The 15,075-nt window shown below is 43.4% G+C and overlaps 1 protein-coding gene across 1 annotated transcript; it reads right to left on the reverse strand.

Annotated features, from left to right (window-relative positions):
- Positions 1 to 8,370: 8,370 nt before the first annotated feature.
- Positions 8,371 to 14,953, reverse strand: ythdf3 (YTH N6-methyladenosine RNA binding protein F3). The gene is given in 6 exon segments (XM_019894924.1): positions 8,371 to 8,895; positions 12,066 to 13,051; positions 13,054 to 13,651; positions 13,893 to 13,972; positions 14,117 to 14,141; positions 14,747 to 14,953. Coding segments are annotated over 6 exon segments (1,743 nt in total). The 5' UTR covers positions 14,777 to 14,953; the 3' UTR covers positions 8,371 to 8,871.
- Positions 14,954 to 15,075: the final 122 nt, after the last annotated feature.

Here is a 15,075-nt window from a genome sequence, read left to right on the forward strand (position 1 = left end):
GCCACCACCGGCAGCGTAAACACTGCGGCTGCCGACCGTCTGCTCTCCTCTGATTGGCCGTCTTGGAGGGCGGGGGAACGTTTGCGCCGTTGATTAAGGGATAACCTCGGGTCTTCCGATGTAATTGCCGACATGATTTCGGACTAAGCGATCTTTAAATTGCAAGTGTGACACCGATCGGGCAAACCGTCGAGGAGCACACAGCTTGCTATTTTGTCATTAGCCAGCAGGGGTCAACACGCGGCGTTTAGCGCCCACCGGCCACTCGCGGTTATAGTTTAACCCTTTCGTGCACCAATAATGATAATCCGTAACCTGATCATCTGAGAAGCTGTCCACTGGAGTAACCGCTGTCCCTCAAAGGGTTAAGGGACCCCCGCTGTCGCTTTAAGATCCACAGAATCGACACGTGACTTCACGCCGTGTTCAGGAAAAAGGAAATTTGACACACTAAATGTGTGCGTGTGCGTGCGTGCGTGCATTTAGGCCACATTACAATATCTGGTCGAACAAAATCCCGACAACCGATTAATCGGCTGATTAATCATATTAATATATATAATTTATTTTCTAGTCCCTTAACGCTTTAATTTTTTTTTTTTAATTCAATGTATATTGAAGACGGGGAATTACAGGAAGAACATGTGATTGTTTTACGAAATTTTGTCCGGTGATATTTAACTTGACAGAAGAGCGAAAAATCAGCCCCCAAAAAACAACCAAAAAAAAAAACTATATGAATCAGAAAATCATTTTTTGATTTAAAAGACACCAGTGCATCGATGAAAATATATGGGCGAACTAAATTCTGATGACCGATTAATCGGCTGATTCATAAAAAGAATATATAATTCTTTATTTTCTCGTCCCTTAAAGGTTTTGATAAAAAATAAAAATAAAAAATTCCATTCATATTGAAGATGGGAATTACAGGAAGAAAATGTGATTGTTTTACGAAACTTTGACCAGAAACAAAAAAAAAAACCCAAAGAAAACCAACAATATGAATCAGAATATCATTTTATCATTTCAAAGACACAAGTGACATCAAACCAAATTTGAATCGCTCCACTTCAAAACAGATCGAGATACGTTGACAAAACTGATGACGTCATTGCATCCGACCCTCTTGGGCTGAGCCCCACCATATCCAGTCGAATCATCATCGAACTGAATCGAATTGTTCCACTTTTCAGATCGAGCTGACCCTTGATTGCTTTTGCACCCCGCATATCGAAAACGGGAGGGGGCAAAACCACGCTTGATTAACCCTTTCGGGCATAGCGGTTACTACAGTGGACGGCTTTCGTGTTATCAGGTTCCAGGCGAACGGGTGAAGAATCAGTTGGGCCCTCGTTTGAAAGCATAAATCTCAAAACCTTCCAAAACACCATCACTTCAAATTCATCCTACCTCATCCTCAAAAATATATTTGGCTTCCAGATGATTTTGTTTTCAAAAACTTAGCTGCTCTTTACCATCCGAAGATGTTCCATCTCTCAGCGGAGAGAAATCACTTCAATGTACTATTTTGACGCCAGTCCGCTACTACCCCTTTGCCTTACTCGTACAAGTGTTTCCTGTCACTTTTTTTTTTAACACATCCGTACAAGCTCTTTAATTGCCCGCACAATGTGTGAGACGAGGAAGCCGCCCGTCTCCTGTCTTCCCCTCCCACTCTCCAGGCGGGAGATACCTGGCTAATTATAGCCGTGTCGTGTGGCACGCAGCTTGAAAATTAATAAAGGGAGAGCTATCGGGCCCGCTGTAGGTTGTTTGATGATAGCGTCGTATGTTGGCCTACATTCCTGTCGTGGGACAATTTCATTAGCCGCCCGGGTCGCTTGAGCATCCCTCGTTTCTTGACCTTGATGGCAAGACTGAAGGTTAGCATCACGCGAGGGTTAACGCGCGCGCGCACACACACACACACACACACACACACACACACACACACACACACACATGGACCCTGCATCTCTTTTTTTCAACAATCTTGGTCTCGTTTTTCCATCCCGTGTTCGTCCTTTGCTCTGTTTTCAAAATGATTCTTTGTAGATAGATATTTTACAACTGTCGTCGTATAAATATGTCACCTTCTGATTGGTAGATATTGTATTTGTCTGAAATACATACACAGATTGCGCTCGCTGAGGCGAAGGCATGATTATGTTGGAACCTAAAATATGTTCCTTTAATGTGCCTCGTGTATCATAAAGAATGAAAAACTATTCAAAAATGTAAAATATGTATTTTTAAGATAATAGTGTTTTTTTTTAAAAATGCCCAAAAAACAAAAACACTGAAAGGGCCACCTTGGGCAGATATTAACTTTATTTCTAGATATTTTCACTAACAACTAAATTAGCTTGTCTTTCAAAATTGTCCAAAATATCCTGAGGCGTCAATGTTTTTCCATTCAACGGCAGCACAAGGATTATGTTCAAAGACCACATGATTAATTGATGCCACAGTACACTGGCAATATGACTCATATTGCAATTAAAAACATGTTTTAACATGATGTTATTCATTTGTAGCTTTATTGACATTACAGATAATTTGATGGCGTTTAGCTTGGACCCATCTTTTTTTTTTCTGACAAGAGGCTGTCATTGGCCTCTTGTCAGACCTAATTGTTATTTTGACATGGCGCATGTGCACGTATGTGCGTGTGTGTGTGTGTGTGTGTGTGTGTGTGTGTGTGTGTGTGTGTGTGTGTGTGTGTCTGAGAATAAAGACAGAAAACGAGGCGTCGGGCTCAGGAAGGCGAGGTGTGCAGTGAATCTTGAGCTATGTATGTATACAGTGCACATGAAGAATAGCAAGCAGGAGGAGGTGGTGCGCTGAGATCAATAGCACTGCTACAAAAGAAAGACCAGGCCATTTGCTGACTTGCCGACTTAAGACAGCCGTGGTTTTGTTTTGGTTTTTTTTAAGCAGTCATGCACGCAAAGGCCTGCAGTGTGTTGTCTCAGCAGTAGCACTTTCCGGCATGTTCGTCATGTGTCATTTTGTCAGAATTTTTTTTGTCAGAATTTTTTTTTGGGGGGGGGGGGGGCTGAAAAACACCCGTATTAAAAAAAAAAAAAAAGCTTAATGAAAAAACCCCAAAAGCAGGGGAGATTGTGTTTTTTTTTTTATTTACGAAACAGCAAATTAGCTATAAAAAATATATTTGTACGTATTGTCGAAAATGACAACAAACTGTTTAAGGTAGGACGCCTGAAACGTGTCAACAAAAGTAGCAGAACAAGAGCTGCCTGGCAGCTTTGGAACATTATCGCCATCTAGTGGCCACTTGCATGAATCATTTCACATTCATGCAACATTCGACAACAGAATTGATAGAAATACATTTCGCCATTGACAGATATCATTGTTGTATTTAGATTATTTCGTAATTTGTCTCTTCATATTTATTGTCGCTGTTCTTTTGTGTTTTTAGTATTCGTAATTCTAGTATTTTTATTGTACAATATATTTATTTTAAGTTGTAATCACTTTTTAAAATATATTCAATTGATAGTAATTTTTAGTATTAATTGCTATTAGTATTACTTTTAACAGTGTATTTCAATCTGCTTTTATTTCCATTTTTTAACTTAATTGTGTATTGTATCATTTATAGACTGATAACTTTTTGAATCATTTTATTTACATTCATTTTCCTATTTTTCATTTTATTTTTATTAATGTATTTTAAATTACATAGATTTTTTTTGTTTTATTTTTAGTGTACTATTTATAATTATAATTATATTAGACATTTTTAAAAAATATTTGACTGTTTTTATCATAATAAAAATAGCAATAATAACAATAGTGTTTATTATTTTTGGATTGTATTTTATCATTTGTTATAACATTGTTGATCATTTTACAATTTATATATTTTTCATATTTTTTGCATTCTCATTGTACATATTTTATTTTGTAATAATAATAATACAATACTATGTTTATTTTCAGTTTCTAATTTTTCCTACTTTTAATCTTTTACCTGTGAATTTTAATGTAATATTTTCCTTTTACTTTTTGATGTATTCTTGGTATTTTAATTTGTGCATTGTTAGTGTCGAATTTTATAATCATTTTTAAAAAATTATGATTCTACCATTATTTTTATTTTGTAATCATAATTTCATGAAAATCGGATTCATTCATGCACCAAACCTCTTGATAAGAACCGGGCGGACCGTATATATATGCTCCATGCATGACTTTAATTCCTTGTCTCGGTTGCCAGGAGACATTTTCCCACCATGAGGCCTTGAACACGTCTCACGCCAACACGCAATGCATTCAACACGCTCCAAGTACGGTATGTTGGAGTTGCAGCATTCTGCGGGGGTCAACGTTAAAAGCCCTCGCACCGGTTCAGCACGTATGGATTGCGCGGCTGCAGACGCTATAGAGAAAATAAGCTAAAGAAAATCAATGTGACGCTTTATTCCACTTGAGCGCAGTGTGAAGTTTGCCGGGGGGAGGAAAAAGGCCAGCGATTCACGCAGAAGGTCATTCGCGCTTCTATTCAGAACCAAATGCCAAAAGTCTGCGTGTGTGTGTGTGTGTGTGTGTGTGTGTGTGTGTGTGTGTGTGTGTGTGTGTGTGTGTGTGTGTGTGTGTGTGTGTGTGTGTGTTCGATTTAAAAGAAATGGCCGAAGCAAGACAATGGTCACAAACTAGCATGACTGCTTTGAAACAACACCGCAAAATACATCAACACGTCCTATAAGTCGGCCATCTTTGTGGAGTGCGTTGACAACACAGCACAACCGGAATACCGGCCGTCGTAGCGGTATTTTTGGAAAACGGGACTTTATTTGTCTTGTGAAACACTGCCATGCCTCTATGTCGGCCATTTTGGCGCAGAGCAGCTACATGGGAGTTTTCCTGTCGTGCGTCACCGCGCAATGAATGTATGTCGGCCATTTTAGTGGAGTAAGTTGCCGTGTGACTTATTTTAATCGTGTCACTGAATAGACTGCTTATATCGGCCATCTTTGTGGAGGCTGCGATTGTTTTCTGACGGAACGCGTCGCTATGTCGGCCATCTTTGTGGAGTGTGTGACACTATGCAACGCATGTAAAACATTTTTGTGTGTGTGTGTGTGTGTGTGTGTGTGTGTGTGTGTGTGTGTGTGCCCAAAGCATGTGTGCGACGATGCGTACAAGTCGGCGATGTTTGTGGAATGTATTGCTTGCCACGCGACTTTTTAAGTATGTCGGCCATATTTGTGGAGTATGTTGCCGGCTGAGATTTTTTAAATTTGATGCGACGTTGAATAATTCGAGTATGTTGACCATGGTTGTGGGGTATATTGCTGTGTGACTTTTTCCCAAGAGTGTCAATGAGATTTTTGTATTTGTAGTGTTTCGCGACAATTTTCTTCAGTGTGTGACACTGCACGGGCTCCAAACGGCGGCCATATTTGTGGTATGTGTTGCTGTAGCACTTTTTTACATTTTTTTAATTCGTATTTGTTGAGTGTCTGAATGAATTTTTTTCAGTGTGTCGCTGCACACAGGCCGTATGTCAACCATGTTTGTGGAGTACATGTCATTGTACAACAACAGACAAACAAAACAAAAAAAACGTAATTGTGTTTTTGTTTGTTTTTTTTACACAATGAAACTGAGTAGGCACACAAAAAAAAAGTTAAACGGGATGCGTTTTTACGATGTCTCTAAACCTTAACGCCGCTTCGAAGTGCTTTACAATGTTGTTGAAATGCTACGGCGTGCGCTCGATCAAATTAGCTGTGTAAAACGAACGCTTCTTTTGTGTAAAGAAAAGCTTCGCGCGTGGGATATATTCCTGATGAAAATCATAATCCAACACTTTGATTTGACAGATTTAACGCAAATATTAGCCGACAAACGATCTTTCCAGTGTGCGCGTGTGGCACGGTGAAGAAGGCTGCGCTTCATCTCTCTCTCGGGCGCTTGTAATGGGGTAACCATAGCAACAGACAGCCTCACAAACTGCGGCGAGGTGTCAATCAAAAGCCCACTTTTTCTTGCCTTCCTCGCTCTTTCTCCCGGAGCGCAAAATAAAAAGCCTACTGATTATTTTGTCTGGTTTTTACTTCCTAATTTAGCGCCTTGAAACCGCAGGCAGTGCCAAGTCATTATCGTTAACCTTGTGTTGGCTTTCACTCTTCTTCTTAATATCATTGTTATTGCTTTTCTACCTCGGGTACTGAAAGCAAATTCCACTGTTAGCTCATTCACCGACTGATGACGCGGCATCAGGAGCAATTGGGGTGCAGGGGGCTGTGGGGGTCAGTGTCTTGCTCAAGGGCACATCAACATGGCCACAATGGGCAAGGATCAAACCGGCAACCTCAGGATTGGGAAACCGCCACTCAACCTTTCTTTCTTTCTTTTTTTTTAAGTAGCAACTTGTGACATCATTATTGGTACGACCTATTTAGCCAATAGACATCTGCCATCAACTCAAATTCAAAGACCTGACGAGGGCTTTCCAGATTTGCAATTGATTTTCGAAATATGTTTTTTTCCAAAAAAGCTTAAGGCTGCGTTTTACTGTCTAATTCACTTAATTGGGAAAGAAAAAAAAAACAACATCCCACAAGAGGTCTCTAATTAATTTGCTTCTTATACACATCTCTGCGTGACTCTTGGCCGAATAAACAGCAAGTACCCCCCTGCTCGAATGTGCCTGTGGTGTTCGCAGACAAAAGCGAAAAGCGGCAAGAGTGTTATTTTTTTCCCCCTCAGAAAACCTGGTCGATGCACAAGTTAACAAGTCCCCCCCTCAATCCCGCCTCCCAGACACACATAATGGGACATTTTCGCACTCCTCCCGCGCTCGCTGCACAGATTTGGCGAGCTGGCATTCGTAGAGCTGCCATCTTCAAAAAAAAAAAAAACTGCGGAGGCACAACAAGTGCTTCTCGTCCTGGTTTAATTGGCTCTGGGGGAGTTGGAGGGCTTTGCTGGTTATTGGCGAGGCTTTTCGTTGGACCACTGGGGCAATTGGGAGCAGGAACATCAAAGCTGACGGATGGCGCCCTCTAGTGGACACAAAGGGCTTTGTTGCTTGGAATTACCGCCAAATGTTACAGTATTAAACTACATTACGGTAAACAGTATAAGAAATTACGTAGATTCATTTTTTTTTTTTTTTTTTTAGCAATTGGATTTCACGACCCAACCCCGGATAAGCGGTAGAAAATGGATGGATGGATGTCGTTGATAAGAACCATAAAATGTTAGACCCACTTCAAAAAGAAAACACAATAAGAAAATTACACTATTTAAATCGCGTGCATTAAATTGTATTGATTTGGGTGTCATTAATTTTTTTTTAAATAATGTTGCAGTATTTTTCATATATATGCAAAAAGTGTGTAGAATTCATATGTCAAACAGAATATACATATTCAGTACAGTTGAACTGCATGTTTTTGATTAGACTTTTACTGTGTGCAGCCAAAGGCACACCTGTGTAATCATCGTGTCTAATCAGCATCTTGGTGCGTCACACCTGTGCAGTAAAAAGATGTCGGTCAAGGTGTTGATATATTTTTTTTGCTTCTATTATAGTTTGGTTTTGTTTGTTAAAAATAAACGATTTGGACCGACTTACAAATTCAATCAAGCGTATAAATATATGAGAAAAAAAACAGTACACCAGAAATCTGAAATACATTTGGATGCAATTAGCTTGTTTAAACAAAAAAAGTTGGCCATTTTTAAATTAGATTTTTTTTTTAAAACATTAAATGGCATCAAATGTTTGATGCAATTAGATTTCCAAAAACAATATGCTGGACCAATTTTTACAATAAAAATAAAAAATATACTGAATTGTGTACATTGTATATTAATGTCAATAAATCTACAATATTTTCACGTGTATGTTACATGATGCGATTGGGTATTGCTGAAGAATAAAACCCCTTTTGTAAAAATTAAAAAAAACAAACACTGGCATAATATACTCCCCCTGCTCCATTTTTAATAAAACTTAATTTCTGCTCATAACCATTTTATTTATTAATACTTTTGGGCAGTTTGTTAGCACAATGGTCTTTTCATTTGACATTAAATGGAAGCTTTGTGGTGTGCGTGCGTGTGTCATTAAGACTACATTTGAATTGTGCTAACATCATTTTCACTAATTAAAAATGATTCATAAAAGCTTAAGTAGCCGAGGCGGATAATGGCAGCAGCTGTCGCTTCTTGTTGTCTTTAGCGGCTTCCGATTTGACTAAACAAAAACTAATTGCTAGTGAATCCGAGCGGGAAGTCATCAAGGTGATGTTTTATAAACCCTCTGGTGTAGCATCCTTGTCAACTCATTCGACTTGCTCCAAATGAAGACGAACACAATTTCTTGGGGGATTTTTTTTTTTTTTTCGCTAAACACAGCTCGTTTCTTTATTGTCGCTAGTGAGTCGGCCACATTCTCCTCAGACAGAAAGCACTTAAGAATCACAACAGAAGAAGGAAAAAAAAAAAACAAAAGATGAGCCCGTCCGTCACATTCTTTCGGTATGCGGGTTAATATGGCCTCCGATTGGCGTGATTGCGGTTTCCCCCAATTAACTCACCCGAATAACTGATCCCAAAACGAGAGAGGGCTCAAATGATTTACAAATCAAAATGAAAAACAACATGGCGACTACGCTGATTAGTCAAGTTAGTTGCAAACAAAATTTGAAACGGTGAGGGGATGAAAGTGCTTCCAAAGCAGGTGGCTTTGAAATCCACACGTCGAGTGTTGGCGTGATCGGTTGGTCGTCGTCGTCGTCCTCGTGGTAAAGCAACTCTTAATTTTATCGTTGTTTTGAAGGTCCTACGTCATTTTAGTGTGAGGATGTCTCGTTGGCCTGGAGGTTACTGTTTATTTCGACTGCGTTCCTGCCAACGAGAGAAAGAGACGAGACGTCATTGGGAGGTGCCGACACAACAAACAACTGCGGGCTTGTTTTGATCCGCTAAAGCAAATGCAGCGGTACAATTCAGATTTTGACCCCCCCCCCCCCCCAAGAAAATAATAATTTGATTAGATTGATTACACTGGTAAATCGCAAATTTCATTCAGAGATGGCTTCATGTGTTTTTTTTTATGCTAATTTTAATGCTAATTTTAAAAATGTTTTTGCAGATTTTTGAGTTATTTTCATTTTTTTGTTTTCAAAGTTTTAATCGATGAGCTTTTTGCAAGAAAATGTCAGAATGTACTAGGAAATCCAACAAAAACTCTTCAGGTCATATGATTCGGAAAAGGACTACACCAAATATTGGGGTATGATTATATGGACTGGATTTTGGGCTGATGTGGCCACTTTAGAGCGCCTCGTCGTCTGCTGTGCGTATCAGCTTGTCATGCAGAGAAAGGCGGGACAACAAAGGGGGCTGGATGGGAGAATATGTATTTTTTTTAAGTCTGACTTGACAGCCAGCGTGTGAACAGGGGGCTTCGCGCGGTGTGGCCACTTTAGAGATCCTCGTTGTCACCCGACCCTTGTGAGATCTATTCCAGCAACCTGAGGTTTGTACGCGAATATCTTTTAATGACTACATAGCTAATCCGCTTTCTCCAATTCTTGGCTTGACTCAAGGTTTCACTCTCATTATTTTCATAATTATGAAGATATGTCCATTTTTCAACATAATCAGTGTTGAACGGTTGCTGCGGTGACGCTTTTAAACGGACGCGGCTGCTGAATGAAACCTTTTGTGGGCTGACCTCCACGCTCATACCTCTGGGCATCATAACTATTAATATACACAATGTCTCTATTATGGGGACAGCGGCATGCGCTCGTTTTTACGATTGTATCAACGTACTAGTGACCATATGGACGTTATAAGACGGGTGTTGTAACATATCGAGCGCCGTGTTCCGTTGTTACTGACGCCCCCTTTTCACATTGCCTATTTTAAAGCCGGGGGATTTTCCGCCCGATTATGACTGCTCTGTGCGAACGGCCCCGCGTGGACATCGAGCTGCCAATCAGACGGCTTCTTGGGTTATATCAACAGAGGCTCGTGTTGAACGGAGATGGCGCAAAGCCAGGATAGGGGTGTGAGGTTTCCCATCCCGTTGTATTTGACTTGTGCGGGTGTTTAAACTTCACCGACTTTAGCTAAAAACGGGAATGTATACACCACCGAGTCGGGCTACTGTCACCAGCTTGGCGTTCAAAGGCCTGCATCTGCCTTTGTCTCCGAACAGGGAATGCCGGGAATGCGGGTTATTTCAAGGCCCCCCCCTCCTTGGGTAGACCTCCCCTGTCGGAGGGAGCTCATCACGTTCACAAGATGGCTGTCGGTAGTGTCAGGCCTTTTTTTTTTCTTTTTTTGAAACGCCGCTCGGCAGTTAGCATGACTTGTCGGGAAGTTCCACTTCGACCAGAGTGAGCAGGTGGATCAGCTGATTTTTTTTCAGGCGGTGACTCAGTGAAAAGAGAGCACGTGTACGTACGACAGGGGAAGTGCTCCCTCTGAGACAGTCAGACAGACAAATAGTTCCTATTTTGAACGACTCCGAAAAGGGACTGAAAGTCAAAATGGTACAAAGGGAAACAAGGCAAGCTGGAGAAAAAAAAAAACATCATCAGGTATCCGTATTTTGTTGTGATTTGCATTCACGCAAAAGGGATGGGAAGGTGATGTCAACCGTCGAATTTGCGGTCTTCCGGTATAAGTCGACTTTTCAGGTAGCGATGCAGGGTGTCAAGTACGCAAAGCCAAGTTGAGGTGACTACGGCTCCTCGTTATTATCTGTTAAAATCCAAATCAAATCTTTTCTTTTACTTTGGAAAACAACGATCGACATTTTTGTTTATTTTTTTCCGGACACGTCAACGGTAACCAAATCGTTTTTTTTTTTTTTTTGATTTTTCTACGCTCCCAATTTGAAACCAACACCCTCTTTTTGAACCAAGGGATGGAAATGTTTTTTGGACACCGATTCGCCGATGAATTAAAATAATCATTCGTTGCAGCCCTGCTGTGTTCTTGATATCGTTATTTGATCAAATTGAATATTTAACATTTGGCATCCCATCCAGAGCGGAGGATTGAAGTGCCATCAGTGATTAGACTCAATTGATTACAACTGAGTCGACTAAAGAACTTTCACTCCCGTCATTCATGTCAGCTTTTATAGGTTGAGTATAACGGTTAAAAACAACACAAATATTTACCGTGTTTATCGGATTATAAATCACTCCGGAGTATAAACTGCACCCAAAAAAATGCATTGTGAAGAAAAAAAAAACATACCGTATTTTTGGGATTATAAATCGCAGTTTTTTTCATAGTTTGGCCGGGGGTGCGATTTATGTGTGAAATTATTCACACATTATTATATCATTTCACATGTTATTTTCACACTAAACCGCAAGAGGGCGCTCTAGGCCTGTGTTGATAAACCGGCAATGAGTGACGTAAGCGACGTAGAATAGGAAGCGCCACATCTTCTACCTCCAGAGTTGACGGACTTGTTTCAAACAGACACCGAGGATGAAGATTTCATTGGATTTCGTGATTTGGAGGGACACTGGTGGTTTGGTAAACTTGTTCGTGTGTTCTTTATGCAATAGTTATCGGAATAAGTCTTAATATGTTACGTGAACATACCAGGCACATTTGTTGTTTATGCGTCATGTAACGTTAGCTTGTAACATACTTATTCAGCCTGTTGTTCTCCATTTTTATTTTTATTTGCCTTTCAAGATGACATGTCTGTTCTTGGGATTGGATTTTATCGCATTAATCCCCCCCCACCCAAAAAATGTGACTTATACTCCAGTGCGACTTATGTATGTTTTTTTTCTTCTTTATTATGCATTTTATGGCTAGTGCGACTTATACTAAGGAGCGACTTATAGTCCGGAAAATATGGTAAGTCACTCCTGGGTATGAGAAGTCACATAAGAAAGGAGAAGAAGTCGTGTGGTAGTCATGGCAACTAATGTGTAACGTATTACTAAACCAATCCAACCAGAACGTTTTCGCTGCCGTCAATCTGATTAGGGAGCGTCTCACAGCCACCGTCTTGCTCTCCGCGTTGACCTTACCTTCCTCAAAGCCTCCTCTTCTTCCTGGCGTTTCTCGTAATGTGCAAAGTCATCAAAGATTGAGGTGGTATGCTTGTAAGTGGCGATAATTTTAAGCACTTGCTTAGCCTTCTCCAGGGGCACCTCCTGAGTGTCCCTGGAGTTGGTCACCGGCTTGTTGTCATTGTTCTCCAGCCGGATGTGTCGCAGCTGGTTGTTGGGCACGTCCTTGATGAAGGCCCATTTCACCTCGAACTTGCCCTTCCACTTATCCTGAGACCAGACGCCGGCGTAGGCGTTGTAGTCCACCGGCGAGCGCATCTCGGCCACGCCGCAGAAGTGCCCGCTGCCGTTGACGCTGAACAGCAGGTACAGGGGCCCCTTGCCACCCAGCGAGCGGTAGGCCCCGTCCAGACGCTTGTTGCCGTGTTCTGTGCTGCACCAGATGGAATACTTGATGGAGCGGTGGATGTCATCTTCCGAATAGCTCTTAATAATGAAAACCCGTCCGTTTTTCAAGTTCCACTCAAAGTCTTTGGGGTTGTAGTTGTTGAGGGCGCGCAGTTTCTCCAGCACGGGGTGCACTTCGCCCGAGCACAGCGAGGCGCTCATCGGAACGCCGACGCCGAAGCCGTCGCCGCGGTTCCTGGGCGCCACCCAGCGGTTGGGCGGCGGGCCGGGCTGTTGGGGTTGATGCTGATGGAGGGCCGGCGGGGGGCCCGGGTGAGAGGAGAGGTGCAGGGGGCCGGGCGGGAGGGACTGAGGGTGTTGCGGGGACTGGAGGGACTGCAGGTGGAAGGGCTGGTGCTGGTGTTGAGGCTGATGGGGCAAAGGGTTCTGCAGTAAGGCCGGGGGCTGGGCGAGAAGAGGCTGCTGCACCAGAGGCGGGGTCGGCATCATCGTCTGAGCGAGCGGCGGCTTGTTCAGGGGACCCTTATCATCCCAGGTGCCAATGTTCATGTTGTGCTTGATGGGCGGAGGAGGAACGGCGGCGCCCACCATCCCCGGGCGATGGCCGCCCACGAGGCGGTTTTACCCGCCGACGAGCTCACGGAAGGCGGCAGGTTATTGGCCGCCACGCTGCTCATCCCCGCCGTGACCGCTAAGGGCGAGCCCACCGTTTTCGTGACGGCCGCGACCATGTCCGTACCCAGCTTGAGCCCCGCCATGCTCTGCTCGATGCTGTTCAACACCGGCATCTTACTGAGCTGCGCGTCGCTCCTGAAGCCGGCCTGTCCGTCCGCGATGGCGCGGCCCAGCGAGCTGGGCGCGTAGCCGTAGCTGTTAGTGTAGACGGAAGTCTGCGTGGACTGACCCTGGGACACGCTGGTGCCCCAAGTGGAAAAGTCAGCGTTGCCGGGGAAGAAGTTGAAACCGTGCTGGCCCAGAAAGGGAGGCGTGTTGCCCAGAGCACCCGGCTGGCTAAAGACGCCGTCGGGGATGAAGTGCGGCTCGCCATTGCTCATCTGTCCGTAGGTGGTCAGGTAGGGCATGGGCGGGTCTCCGGCTGTGGACCAGGCGGCCTCTCCCAGAGAGTACGGAAATCCGATCGACGGCGCATAGTAGCTGGGCATGTAGGGATCAGACATGGGTGGGTAGCTGTTACCCTGCATGGTGAAGACATCGCAACCCGTTAATGCTACGTTTCCCAACCGTGATCAAGCAATGGCACAGGATTGACATTTAAAAAAAAAAAATCTTGATGCCATAATCACCATGTTACATAGTGACAATCTCTGCAAATATGGCGTCACTTTTTAATGGCACCGGGTTGTGTTTTACGCTGACCAGTTGCTCGAAGCTAGTTTGCGGCGCGTGGCCGCAACCATTTAATTAATCCCATATTACCTGATTTGTCTGGCTGCTTATGTAAGGCTCAAAGTCATCATCATTCACTCCGTCCTTTTGATGCATTGATCCGTTTTGCACTGCTTGGAAAAGAACGCAACGTGAAATCACAGCGGGGTTAGACCATAATACACATGAATATTTCATTTCTGGTAATATCCGTGTGGTGGTGCAAGATGGAAAATGCATGCATGTTTTGGAACATAATGTTCCTCTACAGTTACCTTTATTTCCCTGTCCTTTAGGTCTCTGGAATGGTGAAAAAGATTGCATTAACACAACAGTGACGACACGCTTTCCAATAAGACACACCACCAAACAAATATGTCACAAAAAGTGAGAGGCAGGTTCATTGCGTACGTCTGCCATCTCGTGGGAGAGAATTTCGTCATTCTGCCTGTCAATGTAAGTTGCTGGCAGAGATAGAACCAGTCGCATCTTGTTTTCAAGGAATAAACCATTTTCGGACCAAAGTAGTGAAATTGGATGACTTCTGGAGGCACACGTGATGACCTCTTCCGGCTCACTGGTTGGGAATGACTGCATTAGCACATATATGATGCCGTTTCAGTGGATGAACATGTCAATGGGCTAGCTGCAGCTTTCAGACTGCTTGGTTCTCCGTATTAAGCGGATGTCGAACGCCGAGGCGTCCACAACGCCGATCGACTACAACCGGCCGGCGCCAGCGTGAACCTCGGGTCGGCCTGCCTGCGTTTCCGGGCGGCTAAAGAGCTACCACATATCGTAGCTTTTTGTTGATATGGCAATCCCCACTAGGATTGAACTGCTGTCGGCAAACTTTCCCAGCCTGCCTCCCACCAACCGAACCTAAAAGCGGGACCGAAACAGACCTGCTGGTGGTCCACTGTGGTCGCAGACATCCTCCAGGAAGCGGGGCCGATGGCTGCTCAGCACACTGTCCGTCCGCCCGTGCGCACTCCTCCTGCGCCGCGCTCTCTCCCTCCCCTCCCCGTCTCCCTGCCTCGGTTCTCCGGCTGTTCGATCCCTCCGCGAACGTTCAGGTGACGGCGGCGGAGCCCCCCCCCCCCAAAGAGTCACTGGAAAGTATTATTTTTAATACATGATTTCAAATGGAGCATTACCTGACTGCCACGGAAGCCATTTTAATAATAACCAGGTTTTGCCTCAGAAATTATGACGAGTTGCCAAAATGGATTGG

This window comes from Hippocampus comes, unplaced genomic scaffold, assembly GCF_001891065.2.
Source record: "Hippocampus comes isolate QL1 unplaced genomic scaffold, H_comes_QL1_v1.1 scaffold138, whole genome shotgun sequence".
NCBI lineage: Eukaryota > Metazoa > Chordata > Actinopteri > Syngnathiformes > Syngnathidae > Hippocampus > Hippocampus comes.